At 37.4% G+C, this 27,500-nt stretch overlaps 1 protein-coding gene across 1 annotated transcript in view; it reads right to left on the bottom strand.

Annotated features, from left to right (window-relative positions):
* The window catches only part of EHBP1 (EH domain binding protein 1), a 239,491-nt gene that overhangs the window by 60,117 nt on the left and 151,874 nt on the right, over positions 1 to 27,500 (bottom strand). Inside the window, exons 16-20 of the mRNA XM_072410274.1 lie at positions 17,144 to 17,291; positions 15,345 to 15,455; positions 10,930 to 11,057; positions 1,277 to 1,415; positions 517 to 620 (exon numbers count right to left, since the gene is read on the bottom strand). Coding sequence (XP_072266375.1) covers positions 517 to 620; positions 1,277 to 1,415; positions 10,930 to 11,057; positions 15,345 to 15,455; positions 17,144 to 17,291 — 630 coding nt within the window. The remainder of the gene's footprint in view (positions 1 to 516; positions 621 to 1,276; positions 1,416 to 10,929; positions 11,058 to 15,344; positions 15,456 to 17,143; positions 17,292 to 27,500) is intronic.

The raw sequence follows: 27,500 nt of genomic DNA, 5'->3' as shown, positions 1-27,500 counted from the left end.
CTGTTAATTAAGTGAAGAAATTACCATATATATTATATTAATGCAAACATCATTCAGCTGGTAATTCACAGCTGATCTGGATAATGGAAAGGTTGAACACCCATTAACCCAAGCCAACAAAATGGGTTGGCTGGGAAATTCAAGCAGGTCTCCTGTGAGATGTCCCTCTAACTGCAGCACTGCAGTATCTCATATTGTAATAATTAAAATCAATACTGCCATCTTTGGATGGGAGGTGTCTTCAATGGCAACACCTATAAATAAAGGCAAGGGGGGAGTTGTGAATGGGGGAAATTCATTTTTCCTTTATCTCACTATTATCACCTTGGTGCAGACTAATTCAGCAAGTGTGCCCCTCTTACAGAGACTTGAATGCACCAGAGATTGACATCTCCAGAAAGAAATACAAAAAAATTCTAACATCTCATTTTTAACAAATGAAAGCACAATTTTCCCATGCATTTGAGAATTATCAGCAATGATGAAACAGGACAGAAGGAGAAGGGAGTAAAATACATTTAGCACTTCATCTTCTGAGGGCTTCTTCTGGGTCTCAGTTATCACTACTCCTTCACTCCCTCTTTGTGTGTCTTCTTGCATTGATCTCTGTCTTTTCATGTCTTAAAAATAAATAAACAAAGAGAGAGAAAGTCTGTTATATTCCGAGTTGAGAGTAAAGGTGGCAGACATACAAAACGCAAAGCAATGCATCTGATGTGTTTCTGCAATAAAGCAATGATGAGGAGGTGCAGTAATTCAGGGTAAAACACCTATAACAACTATACTGCAGTTTATACAATTTGGATTCAAGGAAAGCAGGTTAGGAATATTTGGGGAAAACTTTGGGACATAAAAAGAAAAGTTATTTCAGGTTTAGCTATATCAGGTTAAGCTATTTATTAAAATGTTATCCAACAAGGAAGGTACCACCATCATCAGCCACCAAAGGTGTACATTACCTATTGTGAAAATACAGGAAGGTACATGGCATGCACCAACTGTTGGTATACTGCTGGAGCATGAAGGCTGTAGCTGGGCCTCCTAATTATCTACTAGGCTCTGAGATGTTGTAAAGAAGATTTGGCTCCAGGCAATACACAATCTAATATTAGCATGATATCAATTGAAGAGTTGGTTAGTGTTTGCCATTAAAGGGAAGTTTTAGTAGTGGGATAGAATTTACATATAAGAAAAATGTGTTTCTTTTAGTAGTCTTATGTACTTCAATATTCACAACTTCTATACGTTTTAGATTAGGAGAAAGAACATCCAATACCTGGCCAGGTTTCAACCCACTGACTATAGGATTCCAGCTCAATTTTCCTGACAGCTAGGTCTTTGTTGATTACAACCGGGTTTTTGAAACGTTCTGAAGGTTTGCGTTGTCTGTCTGCTGCAGAATCATCAGTACCATTCTAGGAATAAAAGTTAAAAACAGGAAGATATGAGTATGAGTCATTATTAATTGCTGACTAATAAAAATATACAAGGTCAATTGTAAGGGGGAAAAATTATATTTAAAATAAACTTCGGACGTTCAGATCGAGAGATTCTTGTAATAGTAAGATCCCATACATTTTGTAAATGGTTTTCTGGTTGAATGATTATGCCATCATAGTAGGTTCATCAGGAGTGCAATACATTGCTGGTCGTGTATGGTGAACATCTATTAACATTATTGCATGATTTCATGCAAGGGTTCATTTCCTTTATAACTGTTCTGATTCTGATAACATGCTGTACACATTTGCAAAACTATGCTATAAATCTTAAAAATAGGATTATCTTCAAAATGCAAATGTACTCCCCTGGTAAGGTGTCAACCAGAATAATTAGTTGTTGGCAAATTAGTCATGGCTACTCTCCGGGGAGAAAAAAAAGGGAATTCAGTAATTCTGGCTGTGCCACCATTTATAGAATTGTTTCTATTGGTGATCAAGATTAAAATACCTCTAATACGCAGAACATTAGCCAGAGGCCATGGAGAAGATTGACATCTGTAAGGAACCAAAGGGTACCAGATTTCATCTATTTACGTATGGCTCAGAGCTGTCGTCAGTGAAGTGCAGAAGTGGGAAGGAGCTATATAGATTTTTCTTTAGGAGGATACATTAAGTAGGTTATGTTTCCTAATTCTGAACATCATATTAAGGATCCTCTCATAAGATGACACTTCTACTAAATTAAGTATATAAATGACAACTGGGGAGCAGAAATACAAATTTCAAAGATGTCAAGAATCTCAATACAAATGCAACCCTAATATCCTTCCATTGTAAGTCATGTAAGTTAATTCTGAAGCACTGGTCACATAGTCTAAGCCACAATGTAAAGTCACATTGCCAGTTCTGTTGGTAACCAATTTTTTTAAAGCCCCATTCAGCATAAAGGGTTGAGGAACATAACTCTCCAATTAACTTAGGGCAGATGAAGAAAACCCTTAGGCTAAGTACACGCCAGATACTCATCACCTGAGACAAACACTTGTGCTAGTCTCAGCCGAGAATCTGACATTTGTAGACTCACTGGAAACTATCATGAAAGATTGTTTCCAGCTACAAAATTCTAACATGTGTACGTAGACTTAGGCTACATACACACATCAGATGATTCTCGGACGATACGAGTTGCTGGGCTCATCTCTGGATTGATGGGAATCTGACATGTGTACAGTGGTCGACCGATGCCATACACTGAGCTGACCCTAGACAAGGTGTCAGATTTAGACCTCTTACATCTTTTATTATTGATAAAGATTGCTCTACTTGAACCGTCTGTAATGCCGTGGGTCCCTTCTCATCAACTGCCTACATCCTACCTTGTGAAATGACAGTAAGGTGTACAGCTTTGACCAATTGCTTTATTTCTTTTGTATACTACAAGAGAATGAATGTTGCAGATGGCCCCCTTTGACACCCACAGGACCTGATGGAACTGCAAAGGTCTTGAGGGGACCTCTTTAAAGGTCAGAACTCTAAAAGTGCTTTTAATGGCCTTACTAACAGATTACATCATTTAATACAGTGCATTAATTTCAATTTCAAGTTTACAGAAAAGTTAGAGAGTTTCCTTGGAGAAACTCTCTTCAAATTTTCTTCCGTGAAGAATGGATTAAGCAATTGGTCACAGTCACAATTTTTGGGGACACTTTTCCTAATATATTTATCTGTAAAGCATCTTTAATTAAATTAAAGTGTCAGACAATCTATTAAACATTTTTTTTTACAGCTATAGGTTGAGTAATCTACTACCAGCTTAGATCTCTGGAATATAACTGAGAAGTGAAACATTTTCTATGTGTGAAATCTATTAATGCAATCTCCTCATTAGACCTCCTACCTCTGACACCGCTTCAGAGTCACACTCTTCCTGCTGAAATTTCCAAAATATAAAATTGAGATTCCTTTCGTAATAGTTCTGACACCTGAATGGTTTTGGAAACCCAACAGCAGATATTGTTTGGCTACTGTCCCGAAGAGGTTAAAAAAGCCAATAGAATAAACCTGCTGCTACCATCTGCTGCCATATAATTTTGGAAGGAATGCCTCTGTTTTGGTCCTCAACCCTAATTTTTAATGCTCCAGGGATGTTTTTCCCCTCAATAACAGGTATAGGTCCAGCTGTGTTAATAAGAGGAGAATACCAATAATTTTGGAACATGAGAGTGTTAACAGAAAATAAATACACATGCCTGGTCATTTTTAAACATGGTGGGGGCAGTGGTCGCAGTCATCTACTTAAGTGCCCCCTCGCAACTGTAGTGTGAATGAGCCCTATGGGGGCCTTGAGGCCTGAGCACAAACTGATGTACTTAAAGTAAAATTCCAGTATTTATTAAAACCAGCACCAGGATTAAGAAGATATTGACTGCACAAGTTGTTTAAACAGAACTAAGACAAATACCAGAAACAGTAAATAGTTTTATGTATATGGCTTTATTGGTGGTAGAATGTCTTATTTGTTCAATTTTGTTGGGTTTTAAAGCTGGGTAAAAATTAATACTGTTGCTTGAGAATTGCCTTGTGTGTGGCCAACAATGAGGATGAGATCTGTGAGCTCAAGACTTCAAATGCACCCATTTCCCATTTTGCAATTCTCACAACTCCATTTGTGTTTTTTATAATAATTTTACATTATGGAGAGTGCAGCATTAAGAGAAAGACCTCACAATGGAGAAGAAGCAGGAACTGAAATACCAGTTGGCCAGTGTCTATTCATTAGGCAAATATTACATGTGGGTGGACTTTTAAAAGTGGTGATAAACAACCGCAATTTAAGACTAGGTGGAATTAAACAGTTGGAAAAAATAATTTGATTCAGGAGAATAAAGCTGTTCCCATTTTTAGAATTATTAATTTAGTGTTATAAAAATGGCAAGCAGGTTTCTATAGGTGAAAAAAAAAATCTGTTTTCACTTTTCATTAATGGGCTTAGAAATGTAAATTAATAGAAGAATGTCAATGGAAATAAATAATCCACAGAGTGATCTAGATTTTTTTTCCTAAAAAAAAAATAAAAAAAAAAATATAGAGATATATTTTTTGGGACACCTAAAAAAATAAACTTGCATGGAAAGTGAAGGCTTGCATTCATCTGGTAAACTTTCAGCAGAACATTTTTATGAAGCAAAGTGTATTCAGCAAGCGATTGATATCAATTGCAAAGCTTGTCCCAGCTAATCTCTCTCTCCTTCCCAGCAACCTTACCAGGGAGGGATTCTATCGTTTTATAGTCCCACCGACTTGTACAACAAGAAGAACTAGTTTCTAATTTTATGCCCATTCAGATAAAGCACTAATGCTGTATGAAGTCTGAAAAGGTAGGATTAGAATACAACCCCACTGAACTGCATTTCATCAGCAATACCTTTCCAAAGCCAGATTTGTAGGTAAGCCCTTTACTGCGACAATTGTTATTTATTTTTTTTTCCAGGGCTTCCAATGCTAATACTGGTAGCAAATTCAAATGGGTCTATCAACATGAAAGATCCCAGAAGGCTAAACCACAGCAGTGTGTGGGAGCTGCAGATACCGAGGTCCTGTGTACCAAACAAATATTTCATTTTACACCTAATCTTTTATTATTTTTATTAAGTGTTTTGAAAGTAAATAGGGGAAGGCTAAGATGCATGACTAATAACTAGGCCTGCTGAATGCTGAAACTGGTTATCAAAAGCCACCAAGACTTTGCCCTTCCTCTGCATTGAGACAATCAATAATGAGCGCAGCTTATTCTCCAGCCTGGAGGAGGTTGGGGATGGTTGAGCCTCTGGGGAGGGTAACAGTTTATTCTTCCCTACAAATACACAGAGCTGCGTTTATCAACGTACAAAACTGAATTTTATTAGAAATGCGGATACGCAAAGCAAAACCACTCCCCTGAGAGCAACAAGGGACTCCTTGATTGTGGTATCAAATATTCCTATGAAAAGTGGGGGGAGTATTTAAAACTATTGTGATGCTTCACTACTAAACAATTGATCATCAATGTTGCTTTAAGTGCAACTGTCATCTTGCCACAGGAAATCTGCTGGAAAGGAGAAAGACAAGGAAAGGTAAATATTACACGATTATAAAAAATGTGGTCCATTTTGCAAAAAAAAAAAAAATTAACTCCAATTTAGAATTAAACATAAGGGTGTGCAGGAGAAGATGAGCAGATATTGTATTTATTTATTGGATTTATCTCTAGTCTCATACACCTTTGTACCATTTGCCCAATATCATGGCTGATTAATCTGATTCTGATCAGTTTTGGACAGGTTTACGATTGATTGACTTGGTTAGTATTCTAAAAATATGAACAATATTTTGAAATCAAGGTTTATCATTCAGTCATTAACCTCCCTGGCGGTCTGAATAAATGTTTTTAAATGTCAAAACGGTACATTACAAAATACTTATTTTAATAGCTTTCTCGCCTGGTCCCACCTCCCAGCCAAACTGGCCGGCCCGTCCCCAACGTTTACACGCCAGGGGCGCAGATGCCGGGCATCGCTGAAAGACGCCGCGGGAACGTGGGGACCAGATAGGACCTGAAACTCCCTGGCAATTCTACTCCGAGTGTGGCTTTGGGTTACCGCTTTTGGTATTGATAATTCACCCCGAGCCACACTCAGCATTACTGCTAGGGAGGTTAAAACATAACAGTTCTTATGTACAAAAACAGGCTTTTAACAGGATTAAACAGGATTTTAAAGGGAACCTGTCGTTTTGTTGGCTACATGTCTTCCTGAGACTTCCATTTAGTACTGGTGGGGAAAAACTACATATTTCACCAGTGTTGCCCCAAAAAGTTGGGCAATGACAGCCTCCAGTTCCAAATGGCAGCCATAATTGTGAAATTTTACAAGCTACTAGGAAATTTCTTTTCCAAGGCAGAATGATAAAAGACTTGGAACTTGGATCGGATTTGCTAGATCCAATTAATTTTGTGCTAAGTAACGTGTAACACTTATAGGTATGTATCACCTTTTCCAGATGATCCCACAAAAAACCCTGGTCTTCTCCCCTACCCCCGAAAATCTGTGATAGGTCTTTGTAAACAACAACTTCTAGGCCTAATATGCTTGCTCAGAAAGGACACAATTCTGTAAATCACAGTGTTTACAGCAGGTGTTCAGGTCCTCTACTGCTGCCTCTCAACCGGTTAGCTGCGACAAAGTTACAATGTTTTAGCAGCCCCATGAGTGATCACTAGGGGAATAGAGAATGAGAAAATGGTTTGTTTTGCCTGCAGCAGACTGACAACATCACTCTCTCAATATACTCCAATATACTCCTCACAATTCACTGACAAAAGCTCAAAGATAACTTTGTTCAGTGATAAAATAGATATACCTTATAAACTAGGACAAAAGACATTGCCTACCTTCATCCTTATTTGGAGCAAATTTCCTACAATTTAACTTTTTTAATTTTTAAAGAATGCGTGTACTTCAAAAAAGATCTGCCCCTTGTATTCATACGTTTTATGTTAGTACTACAGGGTTAGACTGTAATTCAATGAGCATCACGTATATATTATTACTTCAGTGAAAATTTAATCATACTGTAGGTGAAAGGGGATGCTTGGCTTGGGAGATATAAACCCCATGGCCTCGTGGTTTATCTCCCACATCACTGGTTAGTGATATAGTCGAATATGAAAGTCAAAAAAGTATAACCTGGGAATCACTACAGTTATACCCTGCAAATCACAAGGCTTTGAATATTCAGCACAGTGTGAGCTAAACATATTTGCACAGAAACTGAATCACCTGACAACACCTGCGATATTTGGTTACGAATTTGCAAACTCAGATACTAAACAATCATACCACCCCCTAAAAAACCTGCAGATCAATAAAAAACAGTAAGATGTCCTGTAGTTTATTAAGGTGAAATATTAACTTGAATAGGTGATAAAAAATAGACAAAAGACAATATATTTAATATTGCTATATATTATAATATTGTGTTGATATTTTGTATACTATTATAGATATGTTATCTTGTATAATCTTATGGTGCAAATTTGAACAAACAAAATTCCCTTGTGTGAGAAAAAAAACATAAAAGTGGCAGCATTTAACCCTTTGAATCAACTTGCAAATGTCCAGGCACACAAAAAAACCTTAAATCCCCACTGTTGTCTACTTGGCCAAGCAAGGCGCTAACTATCAGTCCGATTAGCCACTAAATCCCATTTTAAGATTTCTTTGTATGGGAAAGACTTCTGCCACTTTACAAATGTATTCTGCTAAGCTCACTAATTCAGTTAGCCTTTTCAATTCATTTTATTAATCCTGAACTGGCTTCATTTTTCATTAGAACAAACGCAGCTGGGTAACAAATATGTAGGCAGCACTGCATACACACATATGTAGACACATTTGCTCCAGAAAATAACAAAATAATAATAAAAAAATAGATCAGGCCTGATCCAGAACCCCTTTTGTTCAAAGCCAAGCTGAAAGTCTGCTGGTGCTAGACATGAACACACTTTCATCACCAGTTTATTGGAACCGACAGGGTAAGGGAAGCAATGAAAGTCATTGTTACTGAGACTTCAAAGGGCTCCTCTATCCAGGGGAAGGAAATCCTTTCAGTCAGCGATGGGGTCCCCTAACAACCCGCAGGTGGGTGAAAAGTTATACACAACTCTGAATGTCTTAAAGCCTTCGTGATATTACTGACAGGTTCTGCTTCCTACTGCCCCCCACCTCTCTACTGCAATGGATGTAGGTCTGGTCTGACATGAAGTGCTCACTAAATAAAAAAGCTGTTGTATTTCTTTTATTCTGTGTGAAGACTGGGAAAACAAACAGTGGAAGCCTGGAAAAATCAATGTTATATCAACATTTTTCTAGCTGTTGTTGTCTTCATGATACAAGCAAGATTTGCTTGCAGGAAACTGCAACAAAGGCAGAACTATTTTTTTTGAGTTTTGTTTTAAAGAAGAACTGTGGCGATCCTATAAACAAATAAAAATCATCAAATTACCAAGAAGCAGTAAACAGACTTTGAATCTGGCCATTATAAACGTATAAACATACATTGTGGAGTTCATCCTCTAAAGAGAAGCATTGACTGTGTACAAGTTGGGTCTCGACATGCTGATCTCTTTCCCTTCTGCTGTCTTTATATTACAGACTATAAGACTGGCAGACTGGCAACCCAATGCTAGTAGTGGGTTGCAGGGAGAACTAAGATTTTGAAATTAAAGTCTTTTTGCTGTAAACTGCTTCATGATGCTTGTGGTTAGGATAAGGAGATCATTTATTGCTTGTTAAGAATAGGTGAATATAAATGCATTGGTGGACATAGCCAACAGTGAGTCCCTGTGCAGAACTGACTTCTATTTCAAGTAAGCATCCAAATGTCCCATAAAAGGTTTCCTTTTTTTTCTTGTTAAACAAAATAATTTTGTTCTGAAACTGTAATAAATATGGGGTTGGAAGAGACATATATTCACCAATCACACATAAATAAACAAGAGAAATTCTCCTTTAAAAGAAACTAATAAAAAAAGAACATTTTTTTACCAGATTACAAAAAATTAAATTCTAGGAAGCTAAAAATTTTGCAAAGCATTGGCACTAGCTAGGTAAACATTTGTAATATATGTACATTCAAATAAATTATAAATCATTTTTACATTTGACTAACCGGGTAAGACAATATGTTATAAAGACCAAAATTAGCCTGAAATTAATGACCCAAGTTATTGCTGCATATTAATATAAAACAGTCTATTTGTATTATTTATAGTAAATAATAATTAGGTAAAAAATATATGTAAAGTAAACCAAAGAAACTGATTCCAAAATGAAAACTAAAATGCATAATATATAGCTGTGTTACTAACCAGAGCAGCTCACAATGACGCCCCTACCGTAGTGATATTCTAATGCTCTTAATTCAGTCTGAGACCAATTTAGGGGGAAAGCTAATTAACCTACCAGGTACTGGAAAACTTGAGACCCTAGTGTTGCAAGCCAATGGCAGTAGCCACCATGATGGCCCACAAACAGAAATTCATCCTCTTGGTTCTTTACCTTGTTCTCAGTTATTGACTCCCTAAGTAGTGAAATATTTTATTTTTAAACCTGACTTCTTAGTTGGGACTGGTAAAACCATGATATGCAAAAACCAAATCTGTGGTTGAGCAGGTTGTGTGCTATGAATATATCCATTTGTTTTCTTTAATGCTTCACTTTTACATTTTTCTATTACATGTCTAATTGGTGTCAAGCGTCAGGCACTGTTTCTGCTGTGCTGCACATCCATATTTTCAGTTTTTTGACTCTGATCCTGCACATTAGGGCTACATTTTTACCAGCAAAACAAAAATCCATGATAGTATTGTGAAAGAGCCTATGAATTTATTTATGATCAAAATCAATGTTTTATTTTACTTGTGTGGTGTGTGTGTGTGTGTGTGTGTGTATGTATATATATATATATTTATATATATAAATAAATACTCTTACAAAATGTAAATAAATGCCACAAACTAATACATAATTCAATACTACAAAAAGGTCATTCATCTTTATTGTTGACCACCTTTGACATGTTTTGTCCGTCTCCATTTGTTTGGCCAAAAACAGCATAACCAGTTCACTTATAATCTAAGACTATTAAACCTGCCACTTCCATTAGTTCACTTTGGTCTTTGCAAAGTCTAGCTTTCGAAAAGCTCTCCCCATCTTAATATAGCTTGTAAATTTAAATGGGCTTATCAACATGAAAGATGCCAGATGGTACATTTACATAAGAGAAAAAGAAAAGAGCGCCAGAACAGTTAGAGGACCTTAACTACACTAAGAAGAAAAGTCCTCCCCTTCTGATAAGTGCTTGCAGGCAGAGATGGGTCTTGTTGTGACACTGCGTGTGGTAGAATGTCAGCGTGTGAATTCTTTGGTCAAGATTTAAGTAGCAGTCCCACAATAATGGAACATAATTTAAAAGCAGCCAACATTTTCAAATGTGGAAAGATGCATATTATGCAGCTGATGTGGTTTTCAGGAACTACATGGCTTGTTAAATAGTTCTGTTTAATATATATTGAAAAATGAAGACTTAACATTAATAAAAATGTTTAAAAAAGGAATTAACAACAAAAAATGTTAACAGTAAGTGCAGAAAATTTGGCATAATTGGTCTTGAAAACAAAAGCACAATGAGGAACCCTGGCACTTTTGCTAAGCAAAAATGAAATATAGAATTGATTGGTGCAATATTTTTTCTCCAGTGAATATAATTCAGTCCTTTAGAAGTTAGTGGCAAACAGGAGAGGTTGCCCTTAGTAACCAAATAAGTTTGTTATCATGCAAGAAATTTCATTAGGCTGATAGGGGCAACAGTTTCCCTTTTCTCCGGTTTTCAGTAACCTTTCTCCATATAACAGATCAATTAGCAGAGCACATCAAGCAGTTTTACTCACCTTAAAGTCTCTGTTGGAGGCTTCGGGTGATGTTTTTTGAGCAGCATTAGACAGGGAGTTTGCCACCTGTGGCTGGGACTCCAGAATTCTCTTCAGTTTAACGTCCACGGAGTTGGCGTTTTGTCCGGCTGTGTATGCAAATTGTGAAAGAAAAAGAAAGTGAGGGGGGAGATATTCAGACTTGGCGAATATTCAGCAATATGTCATCTTACGACCTACTAGCTGCAGAAGGTAAAAAAAAAAAAAAAAAACAACCTGAAAAGTAACATGAGAGTTATAAATTGAGATGTATATTGAAGTAGACATTTGCAAGCTCATACAGGCCTCTCTATGTATTTCTTTCACTAGCAAAGCTTTACACATTAGCCTGTACTTGGCTTAGTGTCAATACCTGAATGGTACTTTGTATGTTCCGCACCAGGCGAGACTGAACTTTTTCACCCCTGTGTTAATTAAAACATTGCCTCTCGTGTACATACACGTACATACGCATTCTGGTATGCAAGAACATGAGTTCAGTCGCTCTCTGGAGCATGTGTTCCTTATTGCATGAGTGCGTTAAGACATATTTAATCTGTGAAATATCAGATTTCTCTCTTAGAAGTGTCAATAAAGTCGTTAATAGCTCAAGGGACCTGAATGGAGTGATCTCTACCTGGATGATGAAGTAAAAAGTAAATGTCAGCCTGTCACTAACACTATATAGTTAAGGGAAGTGCCTGTTTAGCCTATGCAGGGGCTGTACACAAACATTTCCCAACATCACTTCCAGGTTACTTGGTTTGCTTAAACAAGCAAGTCAGCAATTTTCTTCTCCAAAAGTATATGCTATCTTTGTCTTTGGAAAACTTCAACAGCACAGTTAGTTTTTTTTACATCATTACAATTATGGCATAGCTTATAAGAAAAGTACATTTTTTGATGCTCCAGAGCCAATATCCGTTTCCGCAGCAGCTTTCTGGTTATCAGGACTATGCTGCTCTGTGCAACAAAAATATGGTTTGCAAAAGAACCTGAAATGTTTTACTTAATATTTAAATGAACACATTGAAAGAGGGTGAAAGGGAGGAATTGGGCAGAGGCAATATATGAGCAGATAAAACATAGCATATAATAAATAATAATAATTAAAAAAAGAAACACAGTGTTTCAAAATGTCTTATTAAAACAAACATGACTAAAACTTTTTACCGACTTTCCATACCACTATCCAACACTCTTGAAAATTATGCAACCTTTGCTTTCATACTATGCCATTAATCGGCTAATTATTACAAATATTAAAAGATTAACATTGCACCCTGTGAATAGTATTTTCCTTACTTAGGGTTCTTAGCTGTGGAATGGTGGGGAGAAGTGACTACTAAAAGAAAAAAAATTCTGCCAGCTGCATAGAAACACCATGAAGTTTTTTTTTTACAAAAAGGATTGAAATTCTATGGCACTAGTTGCTTTTGAGGCAAACTTAAAAAAAAAACCTCTTGCTTCTTTAAGCATTCACAATCCAAGCTTCACAAAGCGAGGTGAACATGGTATCAGTGAGGAATTAAAGTCAACAACTATCCTTATTAGATTTTAATAAAGTTCTCCATGGCAGCTGCAACTGAACAACTCTAGGCCCGCTGAAGAGGTAGAGGGTTCAAGAAGTGACAAGGTCACTAATCCAGTCAAGGATAAACCTCATTCGAAAAAGTTTAACTCTGTTTCCTGGAAAACACTTCAAAAGGCTTGTGTATTTCATCCATCAACAGAGATCAAATTTTCATAAGAACTACAACAAACTGCTTTCTATTCTTGTTCTATTCTTGTCATTAAGGATGACCACAATTATTCCTGTGCTCAAACCTGTCAATCCAAATGACCACCTTAGATCCACAAACGGTCCAGCGGCAAGAAGCTCGCCAGGTAGGGAGGTCACAGTTTTCTTATAAATCCACAGTGCACTGATGAGAAACATAGGCTTACACGTGCACTTTCAAGCTGGGATAAAGAATTCAGTCACTTACATAAAACACTAAAAAAAGAATATTGTTCTGAGGAAGTAAGGAGGCTACAATTGCTGATCTCCCTTTTCTATACTAGTTCAATGGCTGTCATTATGGTCCAGTGGCTTCAGTACTTTAATGAGTCACTGACTTAACATACGGGCAAAGTAGGCATTCTAAATTCCATAGTTTAATTCTTTGTTATGGGTCAGTATCCCAAAATTTGTGAAGCTAGATCCAGCCAGGTGACAAACATTTTCATAAAACGGTAAGCAATGACTGCCTCAACATTCCGCTCAGTACAAGTCTTCCATCCCCCTGTGATGGAAATCCTAATCAGTCAATGGGAAGCATATATGAAATCCAGGACATAAAATGGACACTGCAAAAAAGACCCCCCTTCTATACCGACCAGAAGGAAGGAGATTCGAGACGTTGCTTTTGTCCCACAACACATTTCAGTCTGATTGTACAATATTGCATGATGCCCCAATAATTATGTAGCACAAGAACATGGTTAAATAGAAATGATCAACCATGCATTTGGGTGGGTGTACTCTTTAGGTAAGGCTACTTTCTGAAAAACAAGTAAATACACCTGATAGCACAAATGATTACAATTTCACAAACATCTTTTCATGTTAAAGGAGCCAATTTGACAGTTGTGGTTGTTTTTGACCCGCTTTCTTTATAACCATAATTTATAATGATAGAAGTGACAGGATTTCGGAGTATTGCCCAAGTCCTGTCTGTTAACAGAAGCTCACTATGTTTAGGATTCATTTTAATTTTATCTGCGCTAACATTGTGTTTTTTTAGGGTAAGGTGAAACACATCTGAAAAGGACTTAGGAATAGATTATAACAGAAAGAATAACATGAAGAGAGAGGCAATATAAAATTATATCCAATGTATGCATACCTACATTCAAGAAGGGAAAATCTCCAAGTCATATCACTCCTAATATCCTAAAGGCGTTACTAAACTGTGCTCAGGGAATGTCCTACAGGATCCAAGAGGTGGTTTATCAATATGAAGAAATATTTTTAGCAAACATAAAATATATTGGTGGTGCTTCAATATTAATCTATAGTTGAAAGCCATTACCCATGGCAGAAAAAACATCAAAACATAAAAGAAACTGATCGTGATGATGCATAAGCACTGAAGTAAAACCACAATATATTCCATTAAAGGCAACTTCTGTGTTTACAGTAGAAGAAGCAAAGTTAGAGTGTTTATAAGCAAAGGGCTGCCAACACATCGCCATTCGCTGAGGATACGCTCCAGAGGCAGAAAGTCTCCACTTCTGAAGACCTGTGATAAGAAACCTCAACAAAACAACAGACAAACGGCAATCATGCAGCTGTAACAAACCAGAGCATGCCAACACTAACTCACAATTTAAAGTGATTTTACCATTAAAAATATTCTAATCCCACTGGCCATTTTACATTCTACAGCTTTGTCATAGTTGCTTCTGTGTTGTCTGTATATGATAGTTTTTAATCTTTCAGTTAATAGCATCATGATCCTGCTGTTCTCTTCCAAAAAATATGCGAAACCCTGAATTTAGTGCAAAATCTAAGACCTGGTTTAATTTAGACCAGAAATTCAGATGAAAAGGGCAAATGGAGAGGATGTGTTACCTGGATAAGACTGCAATACAGAATACAATGGTTGTATAGATTTCTTTTTTTTACAAAATATGACTTAATAAATGTGGCAGCCCATGTGACTATTATAGAACTGATGACAAAGCAATCTTCCCCAAAAATGAAATGGAGAAGAAATCAAAATATAATGGCAATGTCATTAGGTCATTTAAGTGAACAGCTAATTCTTGAAAACAGTCACCATAATCTTCATATAACCTAAATAAATCATATGTAATTTACCAAGAATGTGGTTTAAAAGTTTAGTCCACCCACTACCCAACCTCCTAGTAGGTCAAGAAGGTAATATGCATCATATTAAAAGACAGATCAAACTTGACACTATCATGTTCAAAGCTTCATTGGCTTAGAACATGGCAGGGTCAAGCTTGATTTGTACAGGAATCATCAAGATTTATGGGTCTGTTGTATATTTGGATTTACTTCTTTATTTTTATTAACACATATTCAGTTTTTATTGCCCAGCATTAATGTAAATGGTTTATCCTGATGATAATGGTATTTTAGTAACATTTTGAGTCTGGTAGGCTGGGTGATCACCAGGGTTCTTGCACCTCTAAGCTGTCAGTGTCCCTTCAATATTCACTGACTTTTAAATACTGATATTCACTGAGTTTTAAAGCACCTCATAATAAAAATCCATCAATTGAATAAATATAATTTCTTCACAAGGAAAATACATTTTTAAGAAGATTGAAAGAACATGCAAAGCTTAAGGACTGTTAGTACATGCAAACGTATTAATCTGAGTTACCAGAAAAATCAGGTTCTACATTAGTAGATTCACCTCCACCACCGCCACCACATACAAAGGTGCAGTCTGGACTGTCCTCGTTAGTAAGTTCTTTGTTAGAGTTATCTTCATCTGCTGGAATAGTCAGGGTTAGAAACTGGAATAATACTTACATAAGGAAATAACACTTTTCAAACAGATATATACTGCAAATGTGGTATAGTGATATTCTGTTAAGATCCCAAACCACAGATTGTTCTATGTTCAGTAATTCATACAAATGTATATTAATACTGAATATTATTTAGACGGCAATCCTTTGTGATGTTAGCAAGTATGAGAATGTATTATATCAAACTAACAATTCTTATGCTGCCTTGTGAAGGAAAATACTGGAATGTTTAGTTTTCATTATTCCAACTGGTAAACTCTCCACCATTGTTACCTTTCCCATAGCCATGGAGAAGGAAGGACAAAGTGCCTTTTACCTGCAGCAATTAGACCAGAAGGAGGGGTTAGGGGCTAATTGAGCTGCAATTGCAATGACTACCCCTCTACTATACACTTTGTTCTTTGCACCATTTGTTGAACAAGGCCACAAGTCATTGCCCTGACAGCTTGCGATGCATAGGTTGTCAATAAGGGTAACAATCTACATTTTGGTTTTCTTCTTTGATGACCTAACAAAGGTAAGTGGAGAAGACATGTCCTAGAACCAACATTTTAAAATATTACAAAAGAAAAACTGACATAACAGCACCAGTGCGAATAAATTGGGAAAAAAAGATCTATGCTCCTATTTTTAGTTCTAAATATGGTGTTTGAGCTATGAGAAGAAATCTATTTAGGTATGAAGGAAATGGTTTTATGTACAATGGAATGAGCTTGATGTTTCCTCAATGCTTTATAAATACTAAAGTGAATGAAAACATCCACTAAATGTAAAATTAAAATTCTAATAATCGAATTAGGATAAAAAGTATATACACTTGGGTTTAACACTGTCATCTACTATGGCATCACCCAGATGGACATTTACATGGCATGATGCCACAATGCTATTGAAGGTGAACTTATAAGATGTAACAGCCTGCCCTTGCAACATTCCCTAAATATAATTTATTTCAACCAATCACATGGCCATTCTGATGTGCAAAAAAACATGCAAAGTGAGTAACCCAGTGAAAGAAGCGGAACATGATGATGACCTCTATCACCCAACAATTGCTCAACAATAATTGTTCATGTTATTTATTACAAAATGCACTGTGAGTGTGGGATATAACAGCAAGCATTCAAAACGTTTTTCCAGCTAAAACATTTTTTTTTGCGTTTTGGAAAGAGTGGAACCACTGTTAGATTTTTACTGCTCTGCAAGTTATTGTTAGATACATTTTCCCTTACTTACTGTACCGCCATGTTGATTGGTAGCAACTCTTTCTACAGACACAAAGTGAGGGAAAATCTGCAACAAAGACTCAATACCAAGTCTAAAAGTACTACTAATTTTCTGTGCTAAAATAAAAACACAGGAAAAAAAAACTACTCAAATACCCCTAGGCTGCTCACTGCAAACTTAACTGACCAAGTTCTTGCCAGCTTTGATAAAGATAAACATAGAAGAAATCCCAAACTACAGAGGAAACTAGGTGACAGCCAAATTAAAAGAGTAATGCTAGACAGAACATAAAGACACATACCCATAGTAATAGACATACAGCAAAGGTTTACAATGGCTCATTGTTTTATTTCTCTGTCTACTACAGATTTCTCTTGCTGATAAAGCTGTACCTAAGAGGAATGCCAGTTCTTTAACTCACCTCCAGACGTCTTTGCCCTTTCTTTCAACTTTTCTGCAGACACCTCGTTGTAGCTGGGAAGTTCTGACATCTTCACTCCAGATCGAGCTTCTGCTATGAGTTGACGTGCTCGCTCTCTTAGCTGCCGGCGCCGCTCTTCATCTTGCTGCTGGGAAATATTGAACAGTTTTGGCAGCTTAGTAATTGACAGAAATGCAATTTTCATTTCCAATCTGATGTGTGTGATAGCGAATGATGGTATGGTATGCGCAATACATATGCAGAAAAGTGTCACAGATATGTCTTAGATTGCTATGCAGCCCATGTTGTGCTCAATGCATCATAAAAATATAATTATCATAAATATCCCCACAACAACCCCACTGAGAGGTTTCCCTGTTTTCTTTCTTTATATATTTTTCAAATTGTTAAATTATGACAGGTAGATCATTTTACATATGCTCCAACTTTTTTTTATTAGTCTCATCGTTCACATTGGATAGTTACAAGTGACAGATGGCACAGAAACCAGGCCTCTGGACATAAAGCTGCCTGTGCTGCCCATGGCAATCGGCTCTTTTTACAAAAGGCACCTATTGGCTATAGACAATTCAGCACTTAAGACATTATGGGGCAAACTTTGATGTTATTTTAGCGATTTCTCTACAGAACAAATTAGGAAAGTAAGCTACAAGATGCCATTGCTGATTTAAATGATGCCTATACCAGGGTTGTCATCCTGATCCTGTTAGTGAAAAAATAAATAAAAAGCATATTGTGACCATCCATACTGCAGATCAACATACTATAACATTTGACATATCAATATTTGAAATCAGAAGTATATCCCTAAGGAAGATTTATTGGGGGATCAGAACCAGACGACTCCTTTTAAACATGGCCTGACCTGATCCATTATGAAGCTAACTTAGTAGCAAAAGTCAAGTCAGAATTTTAAAATGTATGTGTGGCCTTGGATATTTCAGTACCATATAATCTTACCAAGCATTACATAAACCTTCACTGCCTTTTATAGCTGCAGACACTATGATACAAATCATCCGCAAAGTTCAAAGCAGAAGCACTGAAGTTAGTCAAGTCTCAGCAGCTCAGTTCAACCTGCTGCTTCATACCTGCATCCAAGTTATTTTAGAACTGTGAACCTGAGAGGAAAACGCTAAGATCAGAAGCAGGTAGGATGGAGGTCTGCTTAGAGAATTACAAGGACTTTAGTACTTCCATTGAAAAAATTGAGATTGAATTGCTCAGTAATGTCTGTAGCTACAGAGGTCACTGAAGGATTTGTAAAGTGTTTACTGCTTGTTAAAATATACAAATGCTTGAAAGTCAATAGCCTGACCACAAGATTACTTTAAAACATGGAGTCATACAAAATATGTGCCATTTGTAACCTAAATGCTAATGATGTCAAACCTCTCAAAACAGTGGCTTGCCCCTACTGAGTTTCAATGAGCTGCTATCAGTCTCAGCTGTCACTAAAGCCATCAGGGTGCTGATGTCCTGCTAATTTTGCATATTACTATGGCTCCTGAAAAAAACAAAAAAAAAAACATCAAAATAATGAAATTAAACAGGAAATCTTTTTGTGCTGAGCCGCTCCACCAGCCAGGCAACAGATTCCGATCTAAAGCTACCGTCTTCTCCCGGCAATTTCTAGGGAGAGAAAGCAAAAAAACATTCCTCTCCTGCTGCAGTGCCTGCCATTTAAGCTAAAAACCATTAATAAACAAGCACAAGATACTAATTAGGAACATTTCTGACATTTCCATGCAAATTGTTTGTTTGTAGCCATTTAACGGCCATTGTTCTCACTACAATAGAAAAAAATGCAAATGAATGAATCAAAATGCAACCCTAATGGGACTTTCTGTTTATAAGCATTAGCCCAGAGGTGTGCAGTAATTCAATCCTCAAGCAGCAAGATTTAGCCTCATTAACAGCCAGCATGGGAAGGTTACAACTCATAAAACCCTACAGTAAACAAAGTGTATGGGCACAACACAATATCTTGAGCCTGATTGACAGGATTCAGGTTCCCTATCAGATTGCCTCCATTTACCTCTCTGCTAACACACACACAGTTTCACATGGGCCCCTGTGAGCTCTCTTATATTTGCATTATTTGCTTCCACATACCTTCATTTTTCCCTGAAGACAAAGAATTAGGAAATAAAGAAAATCAGTATTTGTTTCAGGATACATTATGAATAAAAGCTCCAAAGCCCCTGATTTAATTTAGTTTCAAGGGTATGTATCGATTCATTTGTATCACTGTGCAATATGTATAACATGAAAGGTATGTAAAGATATTTTCCAAACTTTCTGTTTGCCTTGTCATAGAAGGACACATTAAGATCTCAGTGTATCTACGAGGGGGTGCTGAGAAGCTCATGGCTTTGCCCCCTTCCAGATGAAATGAAATAGAAAAATGAGTGTGGGGGCATATGACAGTCTAATATCTTAGTATGTAACTGTGCAAATATCAGGACTTTGTGATTCCTAAAACTGTTTTTTCTTTTAGTGAGAAGCTGTGATGGCAGAGGTACAAGCAAGTTTCACATTGTTGGAGTTACGGGCCGTTATGAAGTTTTTGTTTCTCCAGGGAAAGTCAGCAAAGGACATTCACACTGAGATGTCACAAACACTGGGGGAGAAGTGTCCTTCCTACAGCACTGTAAAAAACCTGGATATCTCGTTTCAAGACTGGGCATTTCAGCATTGAAGATGAGCCCAGAGTGGGCGCCCCTCAACCTTAACTGACCCGGCAACCTGTGATGCTGTCCATGAGCTGAATAATGAGGACCGGCGAATATCCACAAAAAAGTGAGCCCAGATACTTGACATCTCATGGGAGCGTGTTGGGTTTGTTATCACTACTATCCTAGACTATCCTACTATCCTATGCGCAAGCTTTCAGCGAAGTGGGTGCCGAAATGTTTGAACAGTGATCAGAACGAGTTGAAACATCCAAAGCCATTTTGGCCCATTTTGAAGCTGCACAGGACTTTTTGGATAGGTTAGTGAGTGAGGATGAAACCTAGCTCCACAATCTATGATCTATGATCCTGAAACCAAGGAACAGTCAAAGGAATGGTGCCACAGTGGGTCCCCGCGGCCAAAGAAATTCCAAACCCAGAAACTGGCTAAAAAAAATCATGGCGTCTGTTTTCTGGGACAAAGACGGTATTCTGTTGGTGGACTACCTACCTCAGGGCTCTAGTATCACCTGACAGTATTATGCTAACCTCCAGGACCAGCTGAAGGAGGCAATAAAAACGAAAATCAGTGGAAAGTTGACTAAAGGGATCCTTTTTTTTGCAGAACAATGCACCTGCGCACACGTCCAACATTGAGGCCGCCAAATTGGCTGCCAACACCCTGGGTTTCCAATTGGTCCAACATCCCCCCTACTCACCTGACTGACCTGGCCCCTTCAGACTATTATCTGTTCCTGAATTTGAAAGAACATCTGAAGGGGCAACGTTTTGAGGACATTTCTGACGTCAAAGATGCTGCTGAGAGCTGGTTTGCGGCCCAACAAAAGGACTTTTATTTGAACGGTCTAGAAAAGCTGCAACTACGCTGTACCAAGTGCATCAGTTTTTTGGGGGGAATATATTGAATAAATGTGGTATTTCATAACTCTGGCTCTCTTCTTTCTGGGCAAAGCCAGGAACTTCTCAGCACCCCCTTGTAAACTCAAGGATAAAAATATACCACATTACAGCTCACTAGTCCTTGGATTTGGTGGCTAACTTTTTTTTTTCCATTTTTCCAGTGATTCTAGGGTGACATTACTTATTTGTCATACTGTATTCATCTAAAGAGAGTGTTGTCACTCTACAACAGGACTACAATAACATCCTTCTCCATGAAAGAGGTGTTGGGTTCCGTAGTCCTCAGTGATGGCTTAAGAATATGAACTTGATGGCTTTCACCCGGTGAAACTGCAGCACAGAAAGGTATCAGCCGACAAGATTCCAGACAGAAAAGTAATTTTTGTACTTATTAAAATTAAGAACTAAAAAAACGGGACTATTTAAAAGGAGAAATTGCAAAAAAGGTTCAAATATGGCCAAAGGGCAGACAAAACCCAACTTGACAGATATCAGTTGAATAATGGAAAACTCCCCCCATCTCTACTCTGATAGAAGTAACTAACAGGTAATGGGTGAGTGTTAATTTGCTGCTTTGGATGGTTAAACTTTGCTATTAATTTGATAAACAGCAATTTGATGATTATTATATATGTTCATCTAAATGTGCTGGTCACTTGACTCTGGAAATAGCATCTTTTCCATTCACAGTAAACTAGCGCCCCCTATGACACTATGCTTTAGGACAACTTTTGGCATACCTGGATTTGGTCACCAATTTGGTTTCTGGATATTTGTACTTGCATATGTTATCTTACTATCAAAAATCCCCTGAAGAATTGATTGTATCCACGAAATGCGTTCTATGTTAGTTTTTGGGGATATGACATGTTTTTAATATCTTGGGAAAACCCTTATGGTATATTTTAGGAGATGTGTTTGATGTGCCAAATGGCCCCATGTTGTTAAACAGTAAGTATTGTGTGATTTCTTTAATGCCTGTCCATTTATGAAGTTACATGTAGTATGTGGCTGTCAGTGTTAGTAAAATTGGGACGGGGCATCAATGTAGAGAATGCAGGCAATGCTGGGACTTGTTGTACGGACACAACAAATACACAAAATAATCAGCGTACTTTAAAATTTTTGATAATATATTTCGGTACAGGCGTCCGATCGCCAATAACCCACTGCTATTAGCATTCAGGTCTACTTTTTATAATTACATTTAACAGCCACCAAGCTGTCAAGATTGCGTAGGATTAACCAAAAAAATCCATTTAAGGACAAACTCTTCAAGTTTAAGTAATTTGTTTTCCTTGTTTCCACCCCAGAAAAAAAATGTATTGGAATGCAATTTTTATATTTCACAGTTCACCGAGGGCTCAGCAAGCTTTCTTTCCCCTGCTTCAATGGTGCTCCTTTTAATTTTATCCCCCCTTAGTCCTAGTAATTAAAAGTGATCAGCAGTGGCTTCCCAAAGGATTTAACACAAGTAACCCCCACCCCATAGAATTGTGCTTTTCAGGGGGAAAAAAAGAGCAGAAAGAGGATTCAGAGATTCATTTCACAGAGACAAGAATATGATGGATTTCAGTCTCAACTTTATCCAATTGTTCTTTGAACAGACTTAAGATCTTAAGAAAGCTATAAAAATGGGTGACAGTGGGGGGTGCTTTTGCACTTTACGCTAATACTAGTGACTGACATCTATGGTATGGATTTTATAAACGAAAGCTTAATATGACGTCTAACATGTTTGCATACAGGGAATGTTGGCTGTTTCCTGGGTTGGGGATACTTAACTAGCGAAACCTTCAATGAAAAGAAAAGGACTTTCGTTTGTTTTTTGAAAATCATTTGCATGTTGTCAGCACAAGTGGATAATTATGGCATAGTATATCCACCTGTATATTACTTGTAAGATTTAATGACGGGTGCCAAAAAAAGATTTCAGAAGACAAAGCAGCCACTATATTTAAAGAAAAACTCCTGGGAAATTAGTATTGGGAAATCTTCAAGTGAATTATGTTTTTTTTGTGATTTAAAATCAGCCTAGTACTAATTAGAAAAACAAACTAATAAACCCATAACAAAAAGTGCACACTAAAAAGAAATTTATCCTCGGGTGTATATACTAAAAATTGATGGGATCTTCTGCTCATACTCATTTTCATTGCCCTGACCTGAGTGAATGTTCATTATAGAATTGGTATTGCTATACACACATTTACCAGCCACATTATTTGGTACATTTTGGAGAATGAAGGTTGGGCCCCAATTTTTCCTTTAGAACTTCCATAACTCTTAATGGCAAAAATTTTAATATGGTGCTGGAACTGAATAATAGAAAGCTCCCCCCATCCCTACTCTGATGGAAGTAACAAACAGATTAGGTAAAGGGTAAGTGTTTTATTGCTGCTTTGGATGGTTAAACTTTGCTATTTATTTGATAAACAGCAATTTAATGATTGTTATAATTGGAGTTTTCTTCCATTTTCATGGCATGCCTGTGCTGTCCATGGAGACTGATTTTATTATTTAGCATTTATGCTGAACTTGGTTTTAGGAGAACAATGCTAATCTTCTTTAAAACTTGTCACCATTTTGTTTTGGAGATGAGGGGCAGGTGTTCCAGCGTCCTAACACATGTTCTTGTGCCAGGACGACAAAATTGTTGCTTTACACATGGTGTAGGAGGGTTGTCACCCTAGGACAAGTGTGTTCCTGACAGGATTGCCAGGTAACATAAAAAGAAAAGCAAACCAATCCTTTCCAACGACAAAAATATAACATACCTAGCCTTAGTTTTGGTAAGGTTAACTGACAAGCAGCCTCCTGGTGGCTTCTAAGTGTCCGTACTTTATTGAAATGTCAGATTACTATTGGCCTACTTTTAGATGATAACAATTGAATCTCTGGAATAGATTTAATAAGGTGCTGGAAACATTCCTCTGGAATTTTGATCCATATGGACATGACAGCATTATGTAGTTGCTACAGATTGTCAGCTACATATCCATGCAGATCTTCCCTTCTACCACATCCCAAAAGCTATTGAGTTGAAAATGAACGTCTGTGAAGGCCATTTGAGTACAGTGACTTTAATGTCATTTCCAAGAAACCGGTTTAAGATTATTTAAAATCTGTGACATATCTGGCACACTTTCATGCTGGAAGTAGCCATCAGTAGGAATGGACATGGTAAGCAACAATACTAAGGTAGGCTGCGACATTTTAAAAAATGCTAAATTGGTATTAAGGGGCCCGATGTGTGCCAGGAAAATATCCTCTGCCTAATGCACATTTACTTCATGTAAGTTACTTAAGACCAGGGATTCAGCATGCCAGTCATGGCACTCACATTTCCAAAAAGATGTCCACAATGACGGCTCAAACACTCTTAAGGTTTTTCATTAAAGTGAACCTGTGGCCAGCTTATGGACAGTCAAGTATTTACTTATTCAAACTGTAGCTTTAAATGCTCCTAATGACCTCCATAGCTGCAGGCACTTTAGAGTGCTCAAAGTTTACAGAAGGAGCACAAGTTGCTTAAGGCGCTTCTCTTGGCAGTTCAATTGACCCTGCTTCTTCTTCCCAGTGAACATACTCCATGTTTACAGTAGAGAATAAAAGTCTGCAAGATGGTGATGCTTCTGCTGTGCACTTTGAGGTTAAACTGATCCATAATGTCTGCAGCTACCAAGGTCACTAAGGGGCTTGTTTTAAAACTCATTCACTGCCTATTAATAGTATGTAAATGTTGTCCAATAGTTCATTATAAGCCTCAATAAATTAAAGAATTCTACAATAAAATGGTGGCTAAATCTGATAGCCTTCTGAAATTACTACCAGAAGGCTTCAGTCTGTATGAGACGCAGGCCTCAGAACAAGATTGGAGTAAATAAACACTTCTTTACTTGTTTTGTGTGAGTATTTTAAAGCACTGATGCCAAACCACAAGCATGACAGCCAGGCATCTGGTATTTTGAGTGCAGTCAAAAGTGATAGTCGGCACATTTCCCTCCTAGAAAGTGTCATCTGGACTGAGAGAGTCATGAGAACAAGTTCAAAATAGGAAAAGCCCTTTAGGTTCCAAACGTAAGTATCAGCACGCATTCCTAGCAGTCTGGCCTCTCCTGATATTACAGAGATCATTTGCACCTGTATATGACTTAGTATCTGCCTAGTGCAATGCCATGGTAAACAAAGCTCAGATTGAGAGAAGAAAAAGCAGCAAATGCACTAATCAATTGTGCTGCAGTGACCATGTGCAAACAAGAATCATGCTGATATGAGAAGGGAAAACAGACTGACAAAGGATACGTACACATGTGGAATAATTATCGTTGGAAAACAAATGATTAATGGGATTAACGGCCAGACGGGTCTTTAATTTGTAATAAAAAGTAATTCAAAGTTCTAAAGTGGATGGACTCCAAAAAAATTCTTTGGCAGGTAATGCATCTTCCAAATATGCATTTCACTTTTTGCCTGGATTTTGGTTTTAGATAATATAGTCAAAACCTTTATTTTAGCTTTGGACAGAGTTTGTAAGTATGCATTCTTGTCTGGTAAAAATGTTGCCCCTAGGACAGGAACCAAGGGTAAATTTCTCAAACAGCCACATGTACAAAATAAAAATGTGTGTGTTTTTATTTTAATTAACTAGGGGAATGTCAAAAACTCTGTGAGCTTCTTTTATCAATTTTCCTGTTGCAAATTGCTCCTCACTTCCGGTTGGGGAAAAAGTTCCCAGAACAGGAAGTAAGAAGAAATCTGAGAGCCCAATCACAATAAAACCTGAAAGGGCCTAATATGTTGGCACTATATAAATCCTGTTTAATAGTAATAATATTAATAAAAGGAGGTCTAAATGGGGGTCTAACATTTCCCTATTCTATCCAGAACAAAAAAAAAAAAGGTTTTGGTTATAGAACCACTTTAAATACAATATCTGGATCACAGTACAACAATAGAAATTTTAACATATTGACAAATATTTGGATGCTTTTGTTCTTATTGTTACTTACACACTAGTTTTGAATAAAATTGTCTATTTGCAGACAGCAGATCAGATTGGATAATGACTACGTGGCTAATGACTAAGGGAAAGTATATAAATCACAGGTGATAATATTGTTTTATAGGCCTCCCAACAAATATACATTTCCAATCACACAGGGGACTGCTCCTGACTTTTATGTGCACCATAGCTGTCCTATAACAATGATAATTCATTGATACTGACTGACAGTGGGAGTATCCGAGAAATGATACGGAATATAATTCTTCCTAAGGCTGATTATAGCTCTGGTTGAAAATCGTCTGCGGTATGTTCCAATTACATAGTGGATGGGAACAGAAAAAAAATTGACTTCTACCCCCCCCCCCCTCCTCTTTTCATCACTAGACAGGAAGCAAGGCTCTGTTATTAGCCATTCACAGAGAAAGAGATTTCGATGCCTGTCCAGAGGCGAGGATTACCAAAATGTACCTATTCACCGGCTTCTGAACGGAGGATGGAAAAAAAATCAAGGAAAATAAAACTACAAGACCCCTTTCAAAGACAGGACAGGAGAAGTTTTCCCTGGCGAGATAGAGTAGCTGTTGACTGAGAAAATAGGATTTGTGCAGAAACACGGTCACTGTTTAGCAGGCCCTTTCATATTGCTTCATATACAAACTTTTGCCTCTCCCGTGAAAGCTGATAATGTAAGCAGACAGGCCTGCAGAAGGTCACACCTGCTCACTTCACCAGGGAAGCCCAAAACTTGTGCAAGACAAAAGACCAAAAAGAAAGGAGGAGGGGAGGAAAAAAAATCTGCCTTTCTAGTAAAATAAAAGGGGAAATAAAATCTTGCACAAATATGTCCCATCTGCTCAGATTAAATCACTGATTACTCCTGGGGTTATGTGTATGTTTCCAACCAAAAAAGGTTTGTCATGTCATTATGTAGCAAGCTAGCAGGTGGATACTTTGCATAACTAGCAGGTGACCCCGAAATAAATATCCCAACATATTGTGGATGTCTTTAGCCTTTGTCATGAGCTGTTTTCGTCTTAGGAAGTCTGTAGTTTGTCTGCTGATTACATTAACAACAATGTAACAAAGTGCTTAAAGGAAAGCTCTGGCATGTTTTCTGAGAGTATTCATTAGAAAGGGTTACTGCAGAGCATGCTTAATGGCAGTTTATGTTACCATTTTCACACTTGCTGTGCCATATTTTTACAATAGTATTTCATGTAGATATCCACCGGTGCTCCCTCTAGTGGCTGTTTGCATATCGTACCATGCTACCAGCATTTTTGCTGAAAGATTGAAAAAATTATCGTTGAATTATACAATTAAAAATGATATATACAGTAACAACACACTACTGCTCTTCACATATCCTAATAACTTTTAATAAAAAATAAGCAACACAGTACATATATAAAAAAAAAAATTAACTCAAGCAGTAGTTACCTATCCCGCTGTTTTTGCTTCCTACCACAGCCAAACAATGATTGCTGTGGTTCAATCCACTGGCTCCATCTACATAACATACTTACTGCACCCCAAAACACATTCACATTCCAGTGTTCTCCCCAGCACCTTTAGCTGGGCGTACCACCCAGCACTTCTGAAGGTTAGATAACAATATAGGAGCGTGGTTACTGAAAGGTTAGATAACAATATAGGAGCTATCACTCGCCTACAGCGAGTGGCAGTGTATGGTAGTGGCAAAGAACCCATTTTGTGCACAAGTTTGAACATA

The sequence above is a fragment of the Pyxicephalus adspersus genome, chromosome 4, assembly GCF_032062135.1.
Source record: "Pyxicephalus adspersus chromosome 4, UCB_Pads_2.0, whole genome shotgun sequence".
Lineage (NCBI taxonomy): Eukaryota > Metazoa > Chordata > Amphibia > Anura > Pyxicephalidae > Pyxicephalus > Pyxicephalus adspersus.
Note: the sequence above shows the minus strand (reverse complement) of the source record. Positions and strands in the feature narration are given on the sequence as shown.